The sequence below is a fragment of the Talaromyces stipitatus genome, genomic scaffold, assembly GCF_000003125.1.
Source record: "Talaromyces stipitatus ATCC 10500 scf_1105507295589 genomic scaffold, whole genome shotgun sequence".
In the NCBI taxonomy this organism is placed as follows: domain Eukaryota; kingdom Fungi; phylum Ascomycota; class Eurotiomycetes; order Eurotiales; family Trichocomaceae; genus Talaromyces; species Talaromyces stipitatus.
The window spans coordinates 99,075-123,443 of record NW_002990123.1 but is presented as its reverse complement, the minus strand read 5'-3'; the positions used below and the strand labels follow the sequence as shown (position 1 = coordinate 123,443).

The 24,369-nt window shown below is 44.2% G+C and overlaps 8 protein-coding genes across 8 annotated transcripts, besides 13 other annotated features; 4 read left to right on the top strand and 4 right to left on the bottom strand.

The window, feature by feature from the left end:
- TSTA_008400 (uncharacterized protein) lies at positions 1-1,264 on the bottom strand (the record flags this gene model as incomplete). The annotated part of the gene is made up of 2 exons (XM_002488680.1): positions 1-201; positions 343-1,264. Coding segments are annotated over 2 exons (1,123 nt in total), but the record flags the coding sequence as incomplete, so codon positions are not given.
- Positions 56-1,219: a mobile genetic element.
- A 202-nt stretch (positions 1,265-1,466) lies between the features above and the next one.
- Positions 1,467-1,598: a mobile genetic element.
- A 1,036-nt stretch (positions 1,599-2,634) lies between these two features.
- Positions 2,635-8,121, bottom strand: TSTA_008390 (uncharacterized protein). Its single transcript, XM_002488679.1, has one exon. It carries the CDS (start codon positions 8,085-8,087, stop codon positions 2,925-2,927), a length of 5,163 nt encoding a protein of 1,720 aa, XP_002488724.1. The 5' UTR covers positions 8,088-8,121; the 3' UTR covers positions 2,635-2,924.
- Positions 2,946-4,823: a mobile genetic element.
- Positions 5,349-6,815: a mobile genetic element.
- Positions 5,685-6,230: a mobile genetic element.
- A 1,378-nt stretch (positions 8,122-9,499) lies between the features above and the next one.
- On the top strand, positions 9,500-11,258 carry TSTA_008380 (uncharacterized protein; the record flags this gene model as incomplete). The annotated part of the gene is made up of 3 exons (XM_002488678.1): positions 9,500-9,921; positions 9,967-10,423; positions 10,510-11,258. The coding sequence occupies exons 1-3, from the start codon at positions 9,592-9,594 to the stop codon at positions 11,256-11,258; spliced, it is 1,536 nt and encodes a 511-aa protein (XP_002488723.1). The 5' UTR covers positions 9,500-9,591.
- Positions 9,637-10,383: a mobile genetic element.
- Positions 10,344-11,126: a mobile genetic element.
- Positions 11,259-11,439: 181 nt separating the features above from the next.
- TSTA_008370 (uncharacterized protein) lies at positions 11,440-12,305 on the top strand (the record flags this gene model as incomplete). The annotated part of the gene is made up of 2 exons (XM_002488677.1): positions 11,440-12,014; positions 12,060-12,305. Exons 1-2 carry the CDS (start codon positions 11,460-11,462, stop codon positions 12,303-12,305), a joined length of 801 nt encoding a protein of 266 aa, XP_002488722.1. The 5' UTR covers positions 11,440-11,459.
- Positions 11,505-12,281: a mobile genetic element.
- Positions 12,278-12,904: a mobile genetic element.
- Positions 12,905-14,689: 1,785 nt separating this feature from the next.
- Positions 14,690-15,124: a mobile genetic element.
- Positions 15,125-16,842: 1,718 nt separating this feature from the next.
- On the top strand, positions 16,843-18,318 carry TSTA_008360 (uncharacterized protein; the record flags this gene model as incomplete). The annotated part of the gene is made up of 2 exons (XM_002488676.1): positions 16,843-17,887; positions 17,954-18,318. 2 exons carry the CDS (start codon positions 16,843-16,845, stop codon positions 18,151-18,153), a joined length of 1,245 nt encoding a protein of 414 aa, XP_002488721.1. The 3' UTR covers positions 18,154-18,318.
- Positions 17,438-17,479: a sequence feature (CT-rich).
- Positions 18,319-19,788: 1,470 nt separating the features above from the next.
- On the bottom strand, positions 19,789-20,473 carry TSTA_008350 (uncharacterized protein; the record flags this gene model as incomplete). Its single annotated transcript, XM_002488675.1, has 3 exons — positions 19,789-20,100; positions 20,151-20,381; positions 20,414-20,473. 3 exons carry the CDS (start codon positions 20,471-20,473, stop codon positions 19,789-19,791), a joined length of 603 nt encoding a protein of 200 aa, XP_002488720.1.
- A 192-nt stretch (positions 20,474-20,665) lies between these two features.
- TSTA_008340 (uncharacterized protein) lies at positions 20,666-21,194 on the bottom strand (the record flags this gene model as incomplete). The annotated part of the gene is made up of 2 exons (XM_002488674.1): positions 20,666-20,798; positions 20,833-21,194. 2 exons carry the CDS (start codon positions 21,192-21,194, stop codon positions 20,666-20,668), a joined length of 495 nt encoding a protein of 164 aa, XP_002488719.1.
- Positions 21,195-21,440: 246 nt separating this feature from the next.
- Positions 21,441-22,739: a mobile genetic element.
- On the top strand, positions 21,609-23,467 carry TSTA_008330 (uncharacterized protein; the record flags this gene model as incomplete). The annotated part of the gene is made up of 2 exons (XM_002488673.1): positions 21,609-22,644; positions 22,743-23,467. 2 exons carry the CDS (start codon positions 21,609-21,611, stop codon positions 23,465-23,467), a joined length of 1,761 nt encoding a protein of 586 aa, XP_002488718.1.
- Positions 22,667-23,464: a mobile genetic element.
- Positions 23,468-24,369: the final 902 nt, after the last annotated feature.

Here is a 24,369-nt window from a genome sequence, read left to right as displayed (position 1 = left end):
ACAAATTGGCGTATATTTTGAGGTGTTTGTAAGCAGGATGATGCTGTATTGCTTGATCGACTTGGAGGGGGGTTGGAGTCTTCAATTGAATATTGAGATGTTGAAGAACTCGATCTGGATTAAAAGGCACTAATCCAGTGGCTGCGAAGCTATTCCGGATAGTTTGAGCTTTATATGCCATCATACGAGCGCTTGGAAAGGCTGTTAAATAGTCGATTTTGTCGATATGATTGAAACCAAGCCTCATTCGTTGTTCAACCAGCTGCCCATAATGTCGCTTTAAAACTGCAAAACAGCCAACATCAAGAGGCTGTAAGAGATGTGAAGAATGAGGAGGCATACAAACAGGAATAATCTTATGTTCCGTACATGTACGGTCAAATTCTGCAGTCAAATGGCTTCCATGGCCATCAAGAATCAACATAATATATGTTCCCAATGTACGATCTCTAGTAAGAGGAATAAAATGGGTTTTAAGCCATTCTAATCCTATCTGATCTGTAGTCCAGCCATTGTCGCTAATATTGATTCTCCAATCATCCGGAAGCTCATCAAACCAGCCTAATCGTACGTTTTTCTTTGCTTTGAAAATTACGTACGAAGGCAGAGCCCATCCGGTTGAATTTATTGCCTCAATTGCAGTCACCCATTCTCGATTCCCAGGCTGTAGAAGCTTTGGCCGAGCATATCGATCGCTTCCAGTAATAACCTTTGCAGTTGCGCAGAGTCCCATAGCAAAGCCCGTCTCATCAAAATTATAGATATCTTCTGGTAAGATGCCGTACTCAGATATTATATCTCGTACGCGGTCAAAATGGCCTTGTATAATCTTTGGATCTTCACATTTGGCACGTTCGTAGTTGTATTTTCGTGAGAATTTGGATTCAATCTCTGGGCGACGTTGAACAAGATTATATACCCATTTATCTCCAACCCGTTGATCTCCATGTTGTGAGAGAAGATAATTAGCCATATCTCGTACGAGAAAGTGCCGGGGCGGTAATCCACGTTTAGTTAAATCAAGCACCCATTTGACAAGCGAATCCTCCCCAGATTGACTCAATTTATGGTTGTTGGCGCGTGTTATTTGTCGATACGGCACTCCTTTCATTCGATCTTGAAGAGTTGTACGAGCAACCATATAGATTCTTGCAGCTTCACGAATACTGCGAATTCTTCCATTTTTTAAATCGGAAATAGCTAATTCGATCTTTCCCTCATCCTGAGTGGATTTTAGGGGGTCTTTTTTGCGAATTGGTGGCATTTTGACGCGTTGTAATATGGTAAATCAATATAGAGAGTTATTTTCTGGAGAGGTGGCCGGTTCGCTTACATGGCCGGTTCGCTTACCGATTACGTTACAGCTGATCCAAAGCTTTTTTGGAGGATGCATGTGAGTAGATTGACTTGATAAAGATGTTTTACTAACACCTTTTTAGCAATCCATCTCCGGAGCTTCCTCAGGTCTTGCCAATCTAGCTCTTCGACTCCTAAATGTGACTGCAAATTCAGTAGCTTCTGAACAAGCTTTCTCCATACAAAACCTACAAATCACAAAATTAAGGAATCGACTCACTATAGAGCATGCAGATAAGCTCAATTTCATCTACATCAACAGTCGCACGTTGAATAACATTATGTCTAACCAACTAAGTACCGAGGAAGTCGCGGTACTCGAAATTGAGGCTGAGAATGACTTTATAAATACCTGGAAGATTACTCGATCTTTAATGGATTTGGAATACGGCAATAGAGGGGAAAATATTGAGGAATCTCAGGTTAGCGACGTCGCTGGGCCGCTTATTTTGATCTGATAGTAATTTGGAATGCAGAAAATCAGGATTCTTTGGAATTTCCATATGTATGCCAAGACGCACTAAATTTATATGGCAATTTTTATTTTCAAAAAACAAACAAAAATTTCAAAATTTCATTTCAATACGTTGAAATTTCGAAATTGAAAGATTTTTTCCCAAGCCTAACTCCACCCCCTTCCCGTGCTCACGGGTCATTTTCCAAATCGACATTTCGAATTTGTATGGGAATCGCTAACAAATTCGAAAAATCAACTTTTTTATAATTAGCTCTAATAACACACCACAACGCGATAATCATAAGATTTAAATCGAAAAAATAGAATCTATAGAGTTCAATAATTCATAATTTCGAATTATTTAATCAATTATTTCTTAGGTGAAGTGATACTTTTAATGTTGCTATTTCATCTTTAGGGTTATCTTTTGTTAAAACAGCGAATCGACAAGAGTATTAGATAAATCGTACTAGTTCTTATATTTGATTAATCGACGTGGTGGTTAGATATACGCAAAAGACTAAAAAAGTTGACTTTTCGAATTTGTTAGCGATTCCCACACAAATTCGAAATGTCGATTTGGAAAAAATATTGATATTGTGGGTTCGCTTCTGCACATGTGCATACAAATAGCTTAGTAACCAATTGGTAAAGTCATATTCTTCTGATTGTCTGTCTTCTTCTCTTAATGAGGCCCCGACGCGGTCTATATAGTCCTTGCTTGACGAGGTCACGTGTACCTTCACGTGACCTCTCCTTGGTGTTGGAACGTTGGTTTACTAGAGCGATGACTAAGCGAAGGCGAGCACTAAACAATACGTATAAGGAACTAGGTCTATTTTCCGGCACTCCTCTAAAACCACTATCTAGGAGTATTGAACCTGTTTTTATATACAAGATTCCATAGAAGTGATATCACCAAAAGTCGACACTTGTGCAAATCGAACTTTCTAGAGATAGGCTGTAAAGTTGATTTGTAATGTTCAATATCGCGTCGGAATGTGATGCCAATTCTCGAAATTTCTTGATACGCAAATCTTGTCCTATTCCCAAATTGGTTTAGTTCATTCTGAGTTCCAACACACCCTCCCAAGAAGGAAACCGTGAGGTTTCATTCTTGCACTAAATGAGCTATATCTGTTAATCCTTGGTGTTTTCTCCAGTCCAAGAATTGTTGTCCTTTCAACACCTTGGTAAGGCCATCTGCAATCATTTCCTTTGTAGGAACCCACTCAATGTGAAGTCTGCCACATTGCACCTCCTGCCGTAGCCAATGGTGGTAGATATCAATATGTCGTAAGTTCGTTCGAAAATGAGGGTCCTCCCTAGTCAAGAGTAGCACGGTTTGCTTATTGTCACACCGAATAGAGAGCTCACGATCTGTTTTGAAACCAATAGCCTTGAATACACGTTTCCAAACATAGAGCTTCATTGCTGCTTCCGTTGCCGCTCTTAATTCCGCTTCGGTAGTTGAAGTTGTAACTAATCGTTGCTTTGTGGCACGCCAGTCGACAGGACCTCCGTATAAACTGAAGATATAAGCCTCCGAGCTCGTACGATCGGCGTTGTCTCCAAAAGAAGCATCCGAAGCACATATAGCAACGTCCGAATCGCTGTTTTCCGGTGGTGAGAATTCGATAGCGAGGAATCGTGTATTATAGAGATATTCAATGACACGTTTAATCTGGCGGATGTGATCCTTTGACGGATTTGTAGTGAATTTGGCAAGTTCGTTCACTGGCTTTGCAACATCAGGTCGGGTCATGACTGCAGCATACATTGCTGATCCCACCAATTCTTGGTAGAGGTGAATGTCTTCATTCATGGCTTCACTCTCTGACGGTTGTAAATCGATGGAAATTGGTGTCTTTGTATTGTTTTGCGTTAGCCCAAACTTTTTAGCAATCTTGGTAATATACGAATCTTGACAAATCCAGATCTTCCGCTGCTTTCTATCCCGTACGATTCGCATATTCAAGAACCACTCGAATTTCTCCATTTGTCGAATCTCATATTTGCTCGTGAGTTTCTTAACAATTTCCTCAAAGAGAGATTGTCGATTTTTCCTGTCGTAAAAGATCAAAATATCGTCCACAAAGAAGAGTAAAAACACACCATCTTTAACAAATAAGCACTCTTCATCTGGAATTTGCGAAAATCCAAGCTCCAATAGCGTTCCTGTAAGCTCTTTTTGCCATAATCGCGGACTTTGTCGTAATCCATATAACGCTTTCCTTAATCGTATGACTTTTCCGGGAATTCTGAAGCCATCTGGAAAATAAACGTATACCTCTTCATCCAGGTCACTGTTAACAAAAGCGTTGACTGCATCAAGTTGTACAATCTCAAGATCAAAAACTGCAGCTAGTGCCATCATCATTCTAAAAATTCTTGCCGCAAGCGTTGCTGCTCGTGTTTCCAAATCCATACCCTTTTGCAAGTCTCCTCGAACACAAATTCGTGCTTTGAACTTTGCAATCTTCCCAAATTTGTCAAATTTGTATTTGAAGACCCATGTCAGTGGTAGGATTTGCTTTCCTTCAGGTCTGTCGACAACTTCAAATGTGCCTTTTCTCTTTAATGACTCCATCTCAGTTCTCCCAGCTTCCTCAAATTGCCTGGCAAATCTGTGTCTTTTGACGCCTATCCAGTTCCTGGGCTCTGGTGGGATATCTTCATGAAGCGGCTCATACCCATCAAGTTTCTCTGCGGCTGCCAAAAACGCTTTATACGCTGAAGACTCTTGCAATAACTTCATTCTCGCGAAAAAAGCTCGGTGCCTCTTCCTCTCCGCCTTAGATGTCGCTATTTCTGGGCTTCGAGCACGCTTAGAGGGAATCCTTCGGCGTGGTCCTGTCACAATATTTCCCTCTGAGAGGTCAGCTCCGATTTCTGAGGCCTTTGGCGCGCTTCTTTGCTGCGGGGTAGTTGATAGTAGTAGCTCAGGTAACGTGACGTCAGGATTTCTTGATTCCTCATTGGTCAATTGCAACAGCGGTGTCTGTTCATTTCCTATTTGGGGAATCTGCCCACTCGGACTAGTGGTTGTTCCGGCCGTGAGAGCCATATTCTCTCGCTCTGCTCCTTCATCCTGTTGAGCTTCTTCCTCACCACTATCCTCACCAGTCACCCTCCCAGATTCGCCAAATTGGGATTCATCACCGTACAATGTGACTTCGTTTTTAGTGTCATCAAATCGAACTAACTGATTATCTTGCTGGCCACGTACGTCGTCGATTTCCATTTTGTCATCCTGATTCTGTTCACTAATTCGATTTTCCAGTAACAATTCCTTGCTCGTTGACATCTGGTGACCTTGCATCGACTCTGTCGAACTGGATGCTGACGGGCTGGGTATCAAATGGCTGTCAGAGTGTATCACAACAGACTGTGTTGGCTCGTTGACAGGTTGATCATCAATTTCCATGCTTTCTGGTATGTGTTGCTGTGTTGTGACTGTCTGGCTGTTTCCAGAAGCTAATACTGGGATTTCCAGAGGAAATTTCATTGAGGAGGATTGCTGCAAATTCATATATTCGTCGACTGATTCCACAACTCGTTCTTCATTGAAGTCCTCCAGGTTCGGTATGTCTAATGATTCTGTGATTTTTGTCACACCGTTCCTAATAATCTCTCTAGCAAATGGATGTTCTGGATCATACTTCTTCGTTTCGTCAAAAAAAACATCCCTTGCTCGAATGACCTTGGTCCCTCGTGGTCCCTCTGTCCAAATTAGCCAAATATTGTGAGACTCGTATCCAACGAGATATCCGATTTGAGCCCTCGGTTCCATCTTCTCACTTTTCTTGGTGTTGATTCTCACGTACGCCTTTGATCCAAGCAAGTACAGATTTCCAATGTAAGGTTTCTTGCCATACGCCATCTCATATGGAGTCTTATAACCGATTGCTTTTGTGGGCGTCCGATTGATGATATAAACCATCGCTTGCATAACATATGGCCACAATCCTGTCGGTAAGTTTGCTTCCTGGATCGCACTTCTTGTTCGTGTAGTGATAAGTCCTCCAGCTCGCTCGCTTGGCCCATTTTGTTCTGGAGTATTAGGAACTGTTGTCACAAGGGTTTTCCGTTTTGACTTGCACCAATCTTTGAAGTCATTTCCATTGATTGCTGATTCGCCGTCACAATGTATGACTTCAATCACAACATGGAATGTTCGTTTAACATCCTCAATTAGCCATTGCAAGTCAAAATTTACCGATTTCGTTGGGGTTGTTGCCAAGGCGTGGTATTTTGTGAAAGGGTCGAATAGATGAAGTGCATACACATCTCCGTTCCTTGCCAAGCTCATAACAATGATATCGACAAATACTTTTTGGAACGGTCGCGTTGGATGTGGTATCGCCACTCTGCTTATTTGTCTCTTTGCCGAGGAAAGTTCGCAAATCTCACATTTCTCCTTGAATCCTTCTTCATTCCTGCCTAAAGCCCTTGGTGAAGTGACAAGTGCACCCTCCGTTGCTTCCTGAAGTTTCTCAACGGCTTGTTCCGATATATGTCCAAGTCGTTTGTGCCATACATTCCCAGGGTCCTTCAATACTTTTCTCTCGAAAGAACTAAGTGCTAAGTCGTTTCCTAGAGAACTCCTAGGTTTCCGGTTTTCATCCCATTCAATCAGATAAAGCCTTCCTTCCTTCTTCAGTCCACAAATATCTTGTTTCTTTGTCACCAATCTTCGGGTCAAACCATTGAAGAAAAGTCCATATTCCTCAGCCATTCCTTGAGAGATAATGTTGGTATGCATTCCTGGAACATACCATGCCTCCTTCACCAATATCCCTTTCTTTGCCTGTCTGCTAATCGGATTCGTTGGATAGATGATCGTTTCCCCTGGTCCATACATCTTCACTGAGCCATTTCCAACAAGACAGATTCGTTCTTCATTTCCCATATTGCGAAGCCGTCTTAAGTCATTGAAGATGTTAGTCGTTGTACCGTTATCCAAAATAACTGCATCCTTGAGGTCTTTGTCTGAATCTGTGGCTGTCGCTATTGTTTGAACTTGTATTGCCATGCTTGATCGTTCAAAACGCGGACCTATCGATATCTGAACTTCGTCCTCATCATATACAAAGTTCGATCTTTCCGGTTCGTTGTCCTTCTTGCCGTCGTCAGATTCCTTTTTATTGGTTGAATTTGTCGGTTTAAGCTTCCCTTTGACTGCCTTAAGTGCCTTCGCCAGCGATGTATTACTGCGTTCCACATCTTTGAACTTTCTGGTAATATCCTCATCTTCTTTCCAATCCTTTGATCTTTTTCCTTCATTGACATATGGGCAATCCTCAAAGTTGTGCTTTGCTCCACATAGACACGTTCTTTCTCTGTTTCTCGATTGTCCTTTCCGTTGTGATCTTGATTGATGATTAGTCTGCTGATTGGATTGCTGAGTCCCTTTTTGTTCTTCTTCCTTCTCAGGCTGATCCGATTTACCGCCTAACATCGCGAATGATGCATCACGTCGAGTAGGGTCCATCACGTTGCGTTGTGCCTTGACCCATTGTTCGAAAATCTTTATCATATCGCGAATCCCTGGTACTGAGTCTAATCCAATCTTCCTATGTAATACTTCCAGTCCGGTATCCAATTCGATGAGTGTTGTCGTCCATGATTCAGCAAACTTGGGTGCAATAAAAGCTGATGAACGAATAAAGTCCCTCGACATTCTCTTTTCTGGAATCTCATTGAAGTCCGTTAGTTGCATATCCAATAACAGATTCTCCCATTTCGAGATCCAGTCTTTAGGCTTCATGCCGCGTTTCGGAGTAAGCAAATCTCTATATCTCTCATTTATCAGTTCATGCTCCTGCTCCGGTTGCAGAGCAAATTCCTCCCGCAATTCCTGTGTCATCTCGAGAACGGTTTGCTTCATCCGAATTCGGGGATGGTGGCCTAGTTCAACCGTGTCGAATATATACGATCGTACCGCGTCCAATCGTTCCTGGTGCTTCTCGTACCTCGCCTTTTCGTCCTTATACCGTTGATAATGCTGCTCATATAACTGTAATTCCATTTGGAAGCGCATCAATGCAAGCTTCTCAACTTCTGGATCCTCGTTCTGATTCGGCATTATACTGTCTGGAAAAGGGGGTTTAACTGGTTTCTCCGGTGCCGGTTCCACCTCGTGTGTCCGTAACGGGGATGGATTCACATAATCCCAGACTCGTTCCTTCGTCGCCTTTGTTCTCAACTGCTCTAACCATCTCCTCCATTCGTTCGATGACTTCAAAATAACGGTTCCCTTATTCTCATCCATAGCTAACGAGTTCACTCGTTCTTCCTGGCACGGATATCTTCAAGGGTTCACACTCGGTCGTTCGTCGAATGTATACCAAAACCAACGGTCGTCGATAAATCAGATTTCACGTCTGCGAGTAGCTTCAAGTGTCGATCCAATACTCCAATACGATACTTGTGCTTATATTCGCAGGGATCCCAGGCTCATAACTGTTGGAACGTTGGTTTACTAGAGCGATGACTAAGCGAAGGCGAGCACTAAACAATACGTATAAGGAACTAGGTCTATTTTCCGGCACTCCTCTAAAACCACTATCTAGGAGTATTGAACCTGTTTTTATATACAAGATTCCATAGAAGTGATATCACCAAAAGTCGACACTTGTGCAAATCGAACTTTCTAGAGATAGGCTGTAAAGTTGATTTGTAATGTTCAATATCGCGTCGGAATGTGATGCCAATTCTCGAAATTTCTTGATACGCAAATATTGTCCTATTCCCAAATTGGTTTAGTTCATTCTGAGTTCCAACACTTGGTTCGCGTCGGTGCCAGGAATCTCGATTGCACCTATAAACCAACACTGGATCTCTTTTACAAATCGATCTGCAATCGAGATCCAAGACCCATGAAAGTACATACAAGATCAGAAGTAAACGATCGAACGACGAACCGTTGATGTAGTTGGGATCTAAAAGAATCCCAAACCATGTACAAGCCGGCCGTCAACATAAGAATCAACAAAATCAACGAAGTCCGCTATCCACGTCAAATTTCGTCCCCTACTCGGCCCCGAGTTGTCTCGTAGTCGTGCCTGGATCTTCTCTCGATGAAGCCCTTAACCTGGGTCAATATAGTGCGTAGAAGGAATCCGCAAAGTCTTCCATATAGAAAGAATCCACTGGGCCTTCTTCTCGTCCAATTGGACGGCAACAGCGAGTCTGTATGAGGCTTTGGATTGACATATCGAAGCAAGATAAACATCACGATCATCCTCTCTAGACAACTTCTCTGTTTGACGCGGTGCGGGAAGTCGATAGGATCAAGCTCGATTGCACCTATAAACCAACAGATATGACCCGTGAGCACTAACCCCAGGAAGGGGGTGGCACGGGTATATGGAACTAGGTCTATTGTCCGGCGCTCCTCTCTAAGCAACTATCTAGGAGTCTTGAACCTGTTTTTATATACAAGATTCCATAGAAGTGATATCACCAAGAGTCGACATTTGTGCAAATCGAACTTTCTAGAGATAGGCTGTAAAGTTGATTTGTAATGCTAGAGTCTATATCGTGTCGGTATGTGATGCCAATTCTCGAAATTTCTTGATACGCAAATCTTGTCCTATTCCCAATTCCTATCCGAAATTGGCTTAGCTCATCCTGAGTTCCAACAATTTTATAAAGCCTATTACGCCCCCATAGGTGTCTAACGTAATCGGTAAGTGAAGCGGCATTGTAAGCGAAGCGGCATTTTTTCCCGAACACGTACACAATCTGAATTCTATATTATTGAAAACGTCAATATGCCACCAATTCGCAATAAAAACAAAAAGGACTTAGCTAAGCAAGAGGGCCTAATCTTATTAGCTATTTCCGATTTACAAAATGAACGAATCTTGCGCGTGGCTCAAGCTGCAAGGATTTATAAGATACCCCGGACCACTCTACAAGAGAGATTAAGCGGTACTCAACAAAGATCTCAAATACGCGCCAACAATCATAAATTAACTCAATTTGAGGAGGAATCACTTGTCAAATGGATGCTCGATCTAGATAAACGTGGATTACCGCCTCGGCACTCTCTTATACGAGAGATGGCTAATTATCTTCTCTCTCAACACGGAAATCAACAGGTTGGAGAAAAATGAGTATATAATCTTGTCAAACGTCGTTCAGAGATTGAATCAAAATTCTCACGGAAATACAACTATGAAGGTGCTAAATGCGAAGATCCGAAGATAATCCAAGAATATTTTGATCGCGTACGAGAGGTTATATTGGAATATGGAATCTTGCCAGAGGATATCTATAATTTTGATGAGACTGGCTTTGCTATGGAACTTTGTGCAACTGCCAAGGTTATTACTGGAAGTGATCGATATGCTCGGCCAAAGCTATTACAGCGTGGTGATCGAGAATGGGTAACTGCAATTGAGGCAGTTAACTCAACAGGATGGGCTTTACCTTCATATATTATCTTTAAGGCAAAGAAATATATGCGATTAGGCTGGTTTGAGGATCTTCCGGCTAATTGGGTAATCAATATCAGTGATAATGGATGGACAACAGATAAGATTGGATTAGAATGGCTTAAACTCCATTTATTCCTCTTACAAATGACCGGTCAATTGGAAAGTATCGGATGCTAATTCTTGATGGCCATGGAAGTCATCTAACAGCTAAATTTGACCGCATATGCACTGAGAATAATATTATTCCAGTGTGTATGCCTCCTCATTCTTCACATCTCTTACAGCCTCTTGATGTGGGCTGTTTTGCTGTTTTAAAGCGACATTATGGACAGCTTGTTGAACAACGGATGAGGCTTGGGTTCAATCATATCGACAAATTTGACTTTCTCACTGCATTCCCGAAGGCTCGTACGATGGCGTATAAAGCTCGAACTGTTCGGAATAGCTTTATAGCAACTGGATTAGTAACATTTAATCTAGATCGCGTTTATCAACAGCTTACCGTTCGATTGAAGACTCCAACGCCCCCTCCAAGTCGATTAAGTGATACACAATCATCCTGCTTGCAAACCCCTCAAAACCCACGTCAATTTAAGCGCCAAATGACTACAACGAAGAAGAGAATAAGCCGGCATACAAGAAGTTCATCTGAAGCTATTGGTGAATTGTTTACACGGGCATCAAAGGCTTATGAGATGAGTATTAATAAGCTTACAATTGCACAGAAGGAACTCCATGATCTTCGGGCTGCACATGAGAGGGAGAAGCAAAAACGTCAAAGATCTAAGCAGCAAATATCTCATGAGCATGGAATTACCAGAGAGGAAGCTCAAGCACTCGTACAAGCTCAGATTGAAGCATCCCAAGCTGATACTACTGCTCCGGCCGAGTCTGAGCTCCCAGTCTCTCATCCACCTGTACGACGTCAATTTCGCTGCAGTGGTTGTGGTGTTGCAGGACATAAAATAACCGGATGTCCTAATCGTATTAGGAATTAATTTTTTGTATATAATTAGTATGTGGGTTAGAAATTGAGATTTGGATTCAAGATTGTGTACGTGTTTGGGAAAAAATGTGGCTTCGCTTACAATGCCGCTTCACTTAACGTAATCGGTAAGCGAAGCGACAATGTAACCGAGCCGACAGTTTCTTTCCGAACGCGTACTCAATATTGATTCCATACTATTCAACGCGTCAACATGCCACCAATTCGCAATAAAAACGAAAAGAATTTAGCAGAGCAAGAGGGGCGGATCTTGTTAGCTATTTCCGACTTAAAAAATGGAAAAATCTCAAGTGTGTATCAAGCCGCAATCATTTACAATATTCCTCGGACGACGCTATATGACAGGTTAAACGGAATTCAACAAAGATCTATAATACGTGCCAACGGACATAAATTGTCTCAATTTGAAGAGGAATCACTTGTCAAATGGGTACTCGATCTAGACAAACGTGGATTCCCCCCTCGGCACTCTCTTGTACGAGAGATGGCTAATTACCTTCTTTCACAACGTGGAAATCAACAGGTTGGAGAGAAATGGGTCTATAATCTCATTCAACGTCGCCCAGAGATTGAATCAAAATTTTCACGGAAATATAACTACGAGCGTGCTAAATGCGAAGATCCGAAGTTAATCCAAGAATATTTTGATCGCGTACGAGAGGTTATATCAAAGTACGGAATCTTACCAGAAGATATCTACAATTTTGATGAGACTGGCTTTGCTATGGGACTCTGTGCAACCGCAAAGGTTATCACTGGAAGCGATCGATATGCTCGGCCAAAGCTATTATAGCCTGGAAATCGAGAATGGGTGACTGCAATTGAGGCAATTAATTCAACTGGATGGGCCCTGCCTTCATACATCATTTTCAAGGCAAAGAAATATACTCGGTTAGGCTGGTTTGAGGATCTTCCTGATGACTGGAGAATCAATATCAGTGATAATGGATGGACTATAGATAAGATTGAGTTAGAATGGCTGAAAACCCATTTTATTCCTCTTACTAATGCCGTGCAATGGGAAATTATCGCATGTTAATTCTTGATGGCCATGGAAGTCATTTGACTGCTGAATTTGACCGTACATGCACTGAGAATAATATTATTCCAGTCTGTATGCCTCCTCATTCTTCACATCTTTTACAGCCTCTTGATGTTGGCTGTTTTGCTGTTTTAAAGCGACATTATGGACAGCTTGTTGAGCAGCGAATGAGGCTTGGATTCAATCATATTGATAAACTTGACTTTCTTACTGCATTCCCAAAGGCTCGTACGATGGCATATAAAGCCCAAACTGTTCGGAATAGCTTTATAGCAACTGGATTCGTACCATTCAGTCCAGATTGAGTTTATCAACAGCTTACTGTTCGATTGAAGACTCCAACACCCCCTCCAAGTCGATCAAGTGATACACAATCATCCTGCTTGCAAACCCCTCAAAACCCACGTCAATTTAAGCGCCAAATGACTACAACGAAAAAGAGAATAAGCCGGCATACAAGAAGTTCATCTGAAGCTATTGGTGAAGTGTTTACACGGGCATCAAAGGCTTATGAGATGAGTATTAATAAGCTTACAATTGCCCAGAAGGAACTCCATAATCTACGGGCTGCACATGAGAAGGAGAAGCAAAAACGTCAAAATCTAAAAAGCAAATATCCCATGATCAAGGAATTACCAGAGAGGAAGCTCAGGCACTTTTACAAGGTCAGATTGAGGCATCTCAAGCTGTTACCACTGCTCCGGCCGAGCCTGAGCTCCCAGTCTCTCATCCACCAGTACGTCGCCAATTTCGGTGTAGTGAGTGTAATATTCTCGGGCATAGAAGACCTCAATGCCCTAATCTTACTAGTAATTAATTTTTTGTGTATAATTATAATTTTGGGTTAGAAATTGAGATTTGAATTCAATATTGCGTACGCGTTCGGAGAGAAACTGTCGGCTCGGTTACATTGTCGCTTCGCTTACCGATTACGTTACCGATTACGTTAGAATATAGAAGTCGAACTACGGAACGGTTCGCAAATGTCACAAAAATACCATAATCCCTTGAAGGGCATCCTGTTAGTGAAACAGTATTACATTTAAGTTCCGACAACTTTTGTAGCATACTTAGGGCAGAAATCTAGGGTTATTTCTTTGTCAGGTAATTTCCACCCCCGTTGTCAACACGCCGCCACTTTCCTTTTCCTCAACACCCTCTCCCCTACTCACAAAAATACCATTTTTTGTATCACAATTTTCATCTCATCAGATTCTTACCGCTTCGTTCCACAGCTCTCCGCACTGGCCGAGCCTCGCCAGGTATGCTCAAGCTGTCGGGCTGAAAAGTCCTTGGACCAGTTCAAGAGCAAAACTGGCAATCGCACATTAAAAACGTGCTCTACATGTCGTGACAGAGTCCAAGATCACCGAAGTACTGAAAAATAGAAAGAGCAATGAGGCGGAGGTTTCTGAGCCTCCAGTTGAGGAGAGTCATGTTCCTCATTTCATGCGACCTACAAGGGCCTCACTTCGAAGAATTGCTCCTCAACGCGTCTCAGCCCAACAGTTCCAGCAACAGGCTGTGGAGGAGAGCCAGCAATCCCTTCTTCTTCTTCAGCTTCCTCATATCACTACCAGGGAATCCACTCACAGGACGCACCAGAGGTTGCCAATGCTCGTCGGCGTCAAGACCAAGATAGACGTGCTCATCGTACTTTAAGACGAGCTAGGGAAGACGTGCCTCCCACTCAGGGATTGGATACGTACATTGCTGAACAAGAGCAGGGAATTCCTCCCTCTGCTCAAGCTCCTTTTTTACACCACAAGCTGCGAGTGAAGCAGAGCAAGATATTCCCCCTTCCGCCCAACAGCCACTCCCTCCCCTTCCTCATGTAGAGGGTCAAGTTTTATCTACCCTAGATCCCCTGGCTGTTATTAGTTCTGATGATTTCTCTACTCTAGACCCATTGGTTTAATAACTTATTATGTTGGAACCACCTAGGCCAAAAAGCTGCGCGCATACTAGATGATCTAGTATGGTAAGATATAGTATGGAACAGAGATCAGTCAGAGTGAGGCGGGGTTCCCAACATTTTATGTAATCGTTTCTGAATTAATGTAGCATAACTAACTAGCCTAGCGCTTCAAAGCTTACACTCTGTTATTTCTTCGGTGGATAAATGTACCGTAGAGACCTTATAAACATTTTTAGCAGGTGATTTGTGAGCTATCATGAGGGGTATTGAGCCCTGACCAATGAAAGGAGTAAGTTCTCCAGCTTATATTGATGGTATAGGTGTTCCTCCTACAACAGAGTTTTTGAGAACGCTGGCCAATCTTATACTGCGCAATATGACACCCCTAGGAGAGGTGCCACGCATTGTCGGGCCTAATTGCACAAATCGCTTTTTTGAGCGCCTAGGCAGTGAATACGCAGAGGATGATTTCGTTCTCGAAGTATCTCCAAATGGCTTAATATCCGATGAGCTTGCTGTTGAATGGCGTATGCAATTTGATAGATCTACAGAGGAAGAGGAGAATAAGAGATATCGACTTCTTCTTATGGATAATTGCAGCGCTCAATTGACATGGCAATTCCTTGATTATTGTCAACGGAATCGGATTATATGTTATTCATTTCCACCTCATACGACCCATATATTATAACCCGTAGATACCGCGCCTTTTCAACAATATAAGCATTTCCACAGCAAAGCGCTGAATTGTCAAACCCGGCTTTGAGACCAATCGTATGATAAAAGCAATTTCTTGCATGGACTTCACAGAGTACGGCAACAAGCTTTTACACGGCGTCCAATCAAGGCAGGATTCCGGAATATACGCATCTTTTCCTACAATCTAGAGGTTGTGCTTAGGCCACTTTAATTAAAAAATGAATTTGTATGACGGTCCCATATTTACAAATTTATGATGGAGAGGAGCAGAATTTCCAAGTTCATTTCAGGTGTTCGGATATTGCCAAGACCACTGGTAAAGGCACTATCATAGCGACATAACCAGAACGGCTTGAGACGCTTGGATTTGTCGCATTGGTGTTGGTTCTCTGCCTTGATCAACAACAGGAGGGTGCAGGATGGTATTATAGGCCAGGCTAGGCCCTTCATTGCTGTGTGTTGAGTCTGGATCTGTTGAGAACTCCGGTGCTTGTTGTGGCGTTGGTTGAGTCTCCTGATAAGCAATGGGAGGGTCGGGATGATATTATGAGCTAGCTTCGGTTCTTTATTGCTGTTTGTTGTGTTTCCTGTTTGAGTGGACATTTGAGTGTGGATCGCATGCCAATCTTTGTGGGATCGACGTTGCATGTCGGCCCGCTGAGTTGTGAGCGCTGATGTATCACTATCAGGCTGGCAAGTAAATTGAGCTGCTATGTCCTAAGAGCTGTTGTGGAACTTTCTTTATTCGATATCAAGACTCCATGTTTTTTTCTGGGCTTCTGGAAGGAGCCTTAGACAGGATTCACTGTTTGATGGTGGTATGTTGCAGTTGGGACAAAGTGATTTATGACAGGGTGGATGTACAGCTCAGATCAGCGAAGTGTATTACATGGTGGATGTAGGGTTTAGGTTTGCAACTTGCAAGGTGTGTAACATGAGAGAGTAGCAGTGTTGACAAAGATATGTAAGCATAAGGAATCAATCTAACAAGAGGATATACGCCATATTTATAGCCAGCCATATCCCTACATGACGTAGACACAAATCTCCATACAAAGAATCATATGATATAGTCGGTATCCCAGTAGAGGACCGGTGTATGTCAACAACAAAGGATAATGTCAACGGTTCTTGACGGATATCACCGCACAATAAATGGCTTCCTAATCAGGAAATCACGTGTCGCATGCCAAGCCTGGTTGAAAACCGAAGGAATAGGGAAGCTGGATGAAAGTGAAGTCTGAGCACGAGTGGAGAGTTAGAAATGGCATTCTCCTCGTATCTCTCTCATGTATCCTTTCATTTATGGGTGCTTTCCTCTCAATCCTCGTCGATGTCTCATATCGTATTGCGCAGATTCAATGTCAGCATTTAGTCTTACCTGTGCATGTGGAATGTGAATGAAGAGTATCATATATCTGACAAGCTCAACATTCCCTACTTAACACGCTCATACCAGATTCCAATCTACAATGTACTCTAGATAGAGTTCAAGTCAAAACCATACTGGCTACCTAGGTACTGATGCCGACAACGAACCAAATATGAATCATCAGGAAATTGATTCTATTAAGTTACCAAACGACAGCTGACTATCGAAGCGTGTCTGACAAACACCCAAGGACAGGGGCACCCAAAAGACCCACTCTTGATCTTAGATCGATTTTCTAGAGGGATTTTCCTACTCTGGAGACTTACACCTTCCATCTTCACACCTTGGTGAGAGTCTGCGATACTTGTCATAACAATTCTGGTAAGCCACTCCCTATCCCGCTAGTATTGTGCTTATCCTGGTCTTTTGTACTCAATCGCATTTCTGCACACCCTATTAACCCGCGTCAAACAGAGCTTTGCAGGACTTTTTTTGGCTGACTTCTGACATTCATCAGTGTGTGAAATCAAATACTTTGGCACGAAATGGCTCGCAACACCATGGGAAAAAAGACTAGTCAAAAGATGAAGCAGATCCAGGAGGCAATCGGCCTCGGGCATGACGACGTAAAGTTTCAAAAGATGCGTTTGTTGATCAAGGAACTGCTTCAAAACTCTGCACGGCAAAATATTCCTCAACACGGTAATGATAAACAGTTTCAAGCCTGGTGTGAGGAGAATATCTTCCCCGCTCTCGAAAAGGATTATCCGGACCTTTTTGAAACGCCCTTACGTGACTCTCCATCACAGAAAAAGGCCATACTCGAACTTATTAGACGTCAGAAGGGACTTCGAAAGACTCAAATTGACAGAGCAAATAATAAACAGCTGGATACTTTGAAGTCAGAGCAGAAACATCAACGAAAACAAAAGGCGCAGAAAGTGGTAGAACCAAGCGCAATGGTGGAACGGCAGAGTGAGTTGGGATTCGCAATCAACCCATCTACCGAGGAAAGAAAGAGGAGCCGCGACAATCAGTCCAAAGATACTGTGCTAGACCAGGATACTTCTTCTACTGGGGACAACGATTTTGGGTCGCTCGAAGTTATAGGGACGTATATATACGGACACAGTGAGAGGCAAGAAGAAGTATCAAAAGAACAACCAGAAGAAGAAGAAGAAGCGATGGAGAATACCGTCGATCAGGGTGAGACTACATCGGAGACGGACGTGAATACTATACGGGCGACTGTAATTCAGACAACCAGAATTCCGTTTCTTGGCCCTATACATGAACCTTCAACTAGTTACAAGGTCACCATGGTATTGATTGATGCCCTCTGGGATCCTAAAAATTCATCTAAACCAGTGGGATCACGTATCTCATATAAAGTCTGGCAGAAGACACTGGCGAGAGACTGGGGCGTGAACTTTAAGGATCTCTCGAGCTCGTGTACTATGCACTTTTTCTGGAACGAGAACTGGACGAATGTCCCATGGAGTGAAAACAGTTGGCAAGCAATGGTCGGTTTATGTTTGCAAGGTAACCGCACGCGCTTAATTCAGGTCCAAATTTGTGGCGATGGTCCAGGTGAGTTATATTACTCAACGTGAGAAGAGAATGTCCAAAATGCTGATATAAAAATTGGGACCATAGGTCTCGTTACCTCTCTTATTAAAAGTCCTCAAGTGACGTCTCACGAAACAGCTCCAGAGGAGGGATCGAGGGAACTCGATGCCATAGATCACGGCACCAGGGATGAAATGAAGGCGGTAATCACTTCTTTCAAACGAGAGCTTGGGATGCTTGACTTTAGGAATGACTACGACTTGACGCTTAAACTGCCACCATCCTGAAATTGTTAACTCTCGACTGTAGTTTACTGCAGTACCAATGTGTCAGATTCCAAGGATGTGTTCACATATGCACAGGGCTCTGCCTAGGTAGCTAGTCTGATTCGTTTTCGGTGCATTTAGTTATTTTAGCGCAGCCGCCTAATAAAAATTTACCTGGGCAGTCGATCATCCACACTTATATCTTTTGTCATGAACAGCTACTCATGTCTGTAAAAGGTGTCTGTACGCTCCTTCGCACATGGTTCAAAATGCCATTTTTGTCACTGCTGCATATCCATGGATGATGATTCTATACGCCTTCAGAATGGTTTCTGTCACAGTGGATTGACTAGGTCTATTATCCTGCATTTCATTGATGCTCATTGCCATGGAATCTGATTCCTGTTTTTTTGGGTCAATGGAACTCCAGTATGAACAAAAATTTGGCAATACATCAGAGAGTTTGATTGAGGGATATTTAGCAAGATGATACAGTCAGAGCAGCGTTTCTTGGCTATAGACACTTGTATCTTCGAGGACATGGAAATTAGGACGGGAAGAAAGAAAGGGGAGAAGAAAGTCAGAGAGGTATATCGCTTGTATATGTGTATCTTGATCTTTTTACCAGCGAATAGCTGAAGCGTTTGAGACTAGAAAACCTGTCTTCTCTAGCGAATCATTATGGTATGGAAAATACATCTTAGTTGCAATCACAAATCTGCTCTGCCAAATATCTAGCTGCTGTTTGGTTCCATACTCAACCTTGATAGCACTCAGAGAGCAATAATCGGATGATACTAGGATAGCATAAACTAATCAAAAACTGTCGTGCCAATTTGGATATACCTTCTACTCCTCCTGTTTGTGCATTCCAATCGTCGCAAAGCGCTCCCATGAGCAGTAATCCCCCAAAGCAGCGGCTATGGTACTGGATTTTCCTCCCATGTTACATCCTTCCCTTGAAAACTATTCGTTAGACTCAGAAAGCTAGACGAAAAAAGCTGCGTGATTACTAAAAGTAGATGATATAGTATATCTATTATATATCTAGGTTTTGTTATATTATAATCCCGCGTCATATTGCTGTGGTATATAAATATGTTATAATATGGTAGTAAGTAGTTTCTTGAGAAATGGGAGAAAGGAATTCTCTGCGTATTGCTTCCCTAACTGATGCCTGTATCCTGGGAGAAAGGAACTCTCGCCAGGGAGTGTTGATATCGTAAGATAATCCGGATATCCAGAAGCAGTCAAATGAGGGAATCAATCAGAAGCTCTATCTTATGGTCCTAGATTTACCCCTCATGATAGGTCATAAATAATGTTAATCCTACGTGTGAGATTCCACAAAAATCTCACCGCCAAATTGTCTATATAATCCCAGCTTTGAAACCTGAGATATGAAAACAGAGAACTCAATGCACACAATCTTGCTAGTCACTTCCTCTTTTCTTATCCTAGTAAACCACTATTCAGGATTAGCCTGGAATAAACCCAATCAACCCGACACGGAGATGGTCTTTTGAATAGCAATAGAATGGGATCTTCTTCCGTGACTATCGTGACAGCCACATGAATATCCAGCTCAAAGGCCTTATAATCTGCCGTCTGGAAGAGAGGATTTTGGAATATCGGGTGGCCAGAAAACTCCATCCGTCAGAGTACAGAGTCCTGCAAGAATACGGTTCTGAGCCTCTGTAATAGTTCTAGAAATCCGCCAGCAGCGACGTTTGGCTCTACTCTCTCGGTTGCATCTATTCTTTCTAAATGTGCTGCTTGCCACGTATCCAGGTCTGGCCACACACGATTCAATAATGCTGGCGGAGGGCAGACAGCCGCCCGAGGCAAGTAATAGTTTGATGACCAGTCAGGATCAAAGTCTGCAATACCACGCATGAAGGATCGAGGCAGAGTAGTCAAGTAACAACCAGTCATGTGGTCTGCATTCCAGCGACCGCCCTGGCGAATCTAGAGACTGGAGGTTAGCTTAAATAGATAGAATAATAGAGCCTACTTACTTGATATCCAGAGACTCCATTCAACTCAGCGAGTCTGGCCCCAGAGACCCGTCCCGCATGTGTCACCTTGGAGCTCTTGATCCCTGCTTCGCTGTATAGGCATCTGGTCCAGGGTGCTGCTGTGCTATCGCTTAGGGGTTCAGTATGGTGGTTGTCATCTCGCTTGAGCACCTTGATGTGATACCGGTCTTGACTGGTTCGGAAACAAGGGAACGACTCTCCAGAACAGTGCTATCTCCAGAAGAAATGGGTTGCTAGAGAACCAATAAGACAGGACCGGTAGTCTGGATGCCGTAGAGCCGCCCCATACTCAAGCCAGCCATGTTGGTTTATTTTACCCTGATCCATCACAGTAACAAGGCACCAGCCTTTGCCATTTGATCCTTCATTAGGTATAGGTATTGAGAATAGATCTGGTATCTCTATAGGCAGCCGATTGCTTAATCTTAGCAGTATAGAGTTGCCAAAAAGAAAGCACAGCTGTGTATGAAACTGTTGCTCAACCTGATTCTGCCCTAGGCACTGGGCCCAGACCTTTCTTGTAAGATCAGGAGTCTGAGAGGCAACGTACCCATCTCGTATCGTAGCCAGCCCACGGTCTGTGAACCCATCACGTCGGCGTTGGTGCTAGCCTTGGGCAATCGATGTCTTCGGAGTATTCATAGCTACCCTCCGTGGTCACGCTGCATTATGGAGACCTAATGAGGTCTGATAGGCCCAGAGCTCATTAATAGCAGAGCAATAGCTTCGTACAGTATTGTACATCGGGACGGGTTCGGAGCAAGTCTCGTCATTGTCGCTTTCAACCAGCAGCTCTTCAAACGCCGCGGAGGGAACACTATTCTTCTCTCTCTTTCGCTTGGGGGGAGGCCCTTCTGACAGCAGTTCTGCTGCTGCTGCCGTCCTCTTGCGCTTCCTCTCTGCCTTGAGACTCTGTCCGCGGCGTGGAGGGCGGCTGGCAACTTTTTCTTTAATAAAGAGGAGGAGCTTCCCTTCGTCAACATAGTCTCCTGGAAGATATCTGCCCCCTTCCATGAAGCCCATCTTTTTGCACCAAGCCTAGGACTTCAGAGTTAGCGCTTGGAGTAAAAAGCGAGGAGAAACCTAATAACTACCTTCCACTCCTTCTGCTTTGGCTCATAGTTTCTCGTTATATTCTTAGGCCGTGAACTCTATGATACTCAAGGACCTCATCAAGAGCCTTTTATATAGCGATGTCTTCCGGTCGGAGAGGCTCGACCTCGGTGGTCGCGATGTCAGAAGCCTGTATCTGTAGAGGGGGAGGGCTCGCGTGTTGCCTCAGGGCTTGCGCTTGACGTCTCAAGAGCATTTGATAATGTCAATCATACAAGGCTTATACATGACTTACGGAAGGGCCAGGTGCCAGAGGATATCATTGGCTGGATTATAAGCTTTTTAAGTAGCCGCCGTATATCGATTACACTTCTTGAGGGCAATATGGGTGAATTTGACGTCAATACGGGTATCCCACAGGGGTCCCCCCTGTCGCCAATCCTGTTCTTATTCTTCAACGCGGATCTCATCGAGCAGATAAGTGCTGAGTGCCCAGAAGTGTTCATGATAGGCTATATCGACGACATCTTTACTATGGCGTTTGGGAATTCTGCAGCAGCCAATTGTCGTACCCTCACCAAAGCACACCAGGTGGCAGAGCGCTGGGAGAGGACTCACGCTTCAAAGTTCGCGGCAGCCAAATATCAACTAGCCCACTTTTGGCGGAAGTACCAATCAGTGCCAATGCCACAGGGTAGGCTGGATGTGCCTCTCATAATCAAGGGAGTGGAAATCAAGCCTGTGGACTCGATCAAATATCTCTGGGTCTATCTGGATACCCACCTCACCGGGGAAGTGCACGTACAGGAGATGAGAAAGAAGGCTGCAAAACTGGTGGCGGGATTAAGCTCAATCGCAGGATCGACATGGGGAACGCCCCTGGTTCATCTATGGAAAATATACACGGCTGTTCTCCAGCCACAGATCATGTACGCGTGCTTCACGTGGTACATACGAGGTGGAAGAGGCTTCACTGGTGCGCAACGGGCTGCAGAGCAAGCTATCGGATTGATCCAGGATCAGGCTCTTCACCGGATATCTGGCGCTTTTAAACGTACGTCACGACAGGCCCTAGAGGTCTGCATCCATGTGTCACCTGCAGAGCTCACGCTCGCAAAGCTGGCTGAGGAGGCATGCCTGCGGATCATGACCTCACTGCTTCGATCTACACTTTACCATGTACGTGGCCAAGCCCACCGTAACGACCCATACACGTCGCCACTTCATCGACTGGAAACAGCTATCAACCGCAAACTTGGACGCGATACTACTCAACGTATTGAGACGATCTACCCCTTTGTAGTGCCACCATGGTGGGAGCCACCAGAAGCAAGGATTGACAACACCCGTGAGGAGGCTATCAAGGCTATTGAGGCAACCTCAAGAACAGATACAACAGTGCAGTTCTTTACCGACGGAAGTGGCTTTGATGATGGGATTGGGGCAGCGGTCTACTCATCAATAGGACAGGCTTACAAGCCAGTAGGCTCATCTGACACACACACACTGTTTACGCAGGGGAGCTGGAGGGAATCGACGCGGCACTGGAAATCCTACTCCGAAGCCAGCCACGCAATGACAACCTACACGAAGCCACGATCTACACAGATAATCAAGCCGCGATACGTGCCACGTGCCAGTCAGAGAGGTCTTCCGGGCAGTATATCCTTCGACGGATTGTACGACACCTGGGCCTCCTACGCAACAACCGATCCCGATGGCGCGTACGACTACAGTGGGTGCCAGGCCACGAAGGGGTCCCAGGCAACGAGAAAGCAGACCAACTTGCAAAGTTGGCTGCAGTTGAGGCGACACAGCGTACACGGGAGAACGCCCGGATAGCCAGGATCAATACACCCAACCAGACTACACCACACGCCGCACGAATGTCATATATTCCAAATCAGTCAACTATCCTTGTTGCAGTGTGTCGCCAGAGGCTACATGCAGGCCTTGCAAAGTGGTGGAAGGACCAGTGGGAGCATGCCAAGCATGGACGGCATCGCTATCGGATAATCAAAGAGCCAACAAAGAGGTTGTTGCAGCTGCACGAGGGATTACGACGGGTTTGGAGTTCGGTGTTGATCCAACTACAAACAGGTAAATCAGCGCTACGCAGCTTCCTAGCGAGCGTACGGATCGAGGACTCACCTCAATGCCAATGTGGCCTTGGAGATCAGGATACGGCCCACGTCCTCGTACGGTGCCCTATCTATATGAACCTGCGTATGGAGACTCTCTGAAAGAAGCACGCGAAACAGATTATCGGAAGCTCCTCAGCGAACCTCAGTGGGTTCGGCAGAGCATCGAATTCGTGATACGGACTGGTCTATTGACGCAATTCCGTCACGCAATACCCTAATACCACGCGCTCACAGTGTGTGTGCGACACTATCTCGACGAAGCGTAACCATGCTGATCCGGCTCGTACGGATCAACCATTTGACACGTTTGGAATGGAACCGGGCACCAAAGCATATCACGTCACTCCGCACCTAGATCCTTCACTCTTTCTGTATATTCCCTACTGTTGTTAGTGTTCTTCGGATCTGGATACGGATACGCGTCGAGACTCTCGCGTGATGGTGGCTGAGCCAGCGCCAAACCAGAAGCCTTGGCACGTCGACGTTGATTTATGCTTTTGTATGGTAGTACGCCCGCTGCCCAATTAGAAGGCGCCGCCGGCCACTAGGCTTAGATGCGTGTATGAATCAATCAATTAATCAATGTATCTATAGAGGAGTCGTCCTTGGAAGGAGGCTCAAGAGCCGGTCTATAGCGTGATCAACCCTGGCAATCAGGCCAGCGACGATGCGCGATAGCGCGTCTACTTCTGTGACTTCACGCTGCATTCGGTCAGCCAGAATTGATGCAATGGTATATTGGCAGAGTTGGTAGTGGGTAAAAAAAGGGTGGTGATACAGCCACACCCCAGTTGGATCCATACACACCCCCTTATGTTCGAGCCACACCCCGTTGGCTCGATCAGGCCACACCCCCCCTAAAAGCGGTTTAAAGCAATGATCATGTGACTCAAAACGCGCCCTCGACCCTCGCGGGGTTCTGACTTTTGAGATGGAGAATGGACTAGTGTCAGGGCTTAGGGCTTAGGGTCAGGGTATATAGATAAGGATTCCAGCAAAAG

Bases quoted from the DNA above. Each gene is read 5' to 3' on its own strand.
- TSTA_008390 (XM_002488679.1), bottom strand. From the start codon at position 8,087: ATGGATGAGAATAAGGGAACCGTTATTTTGAAGTCATCGAACGAATGG.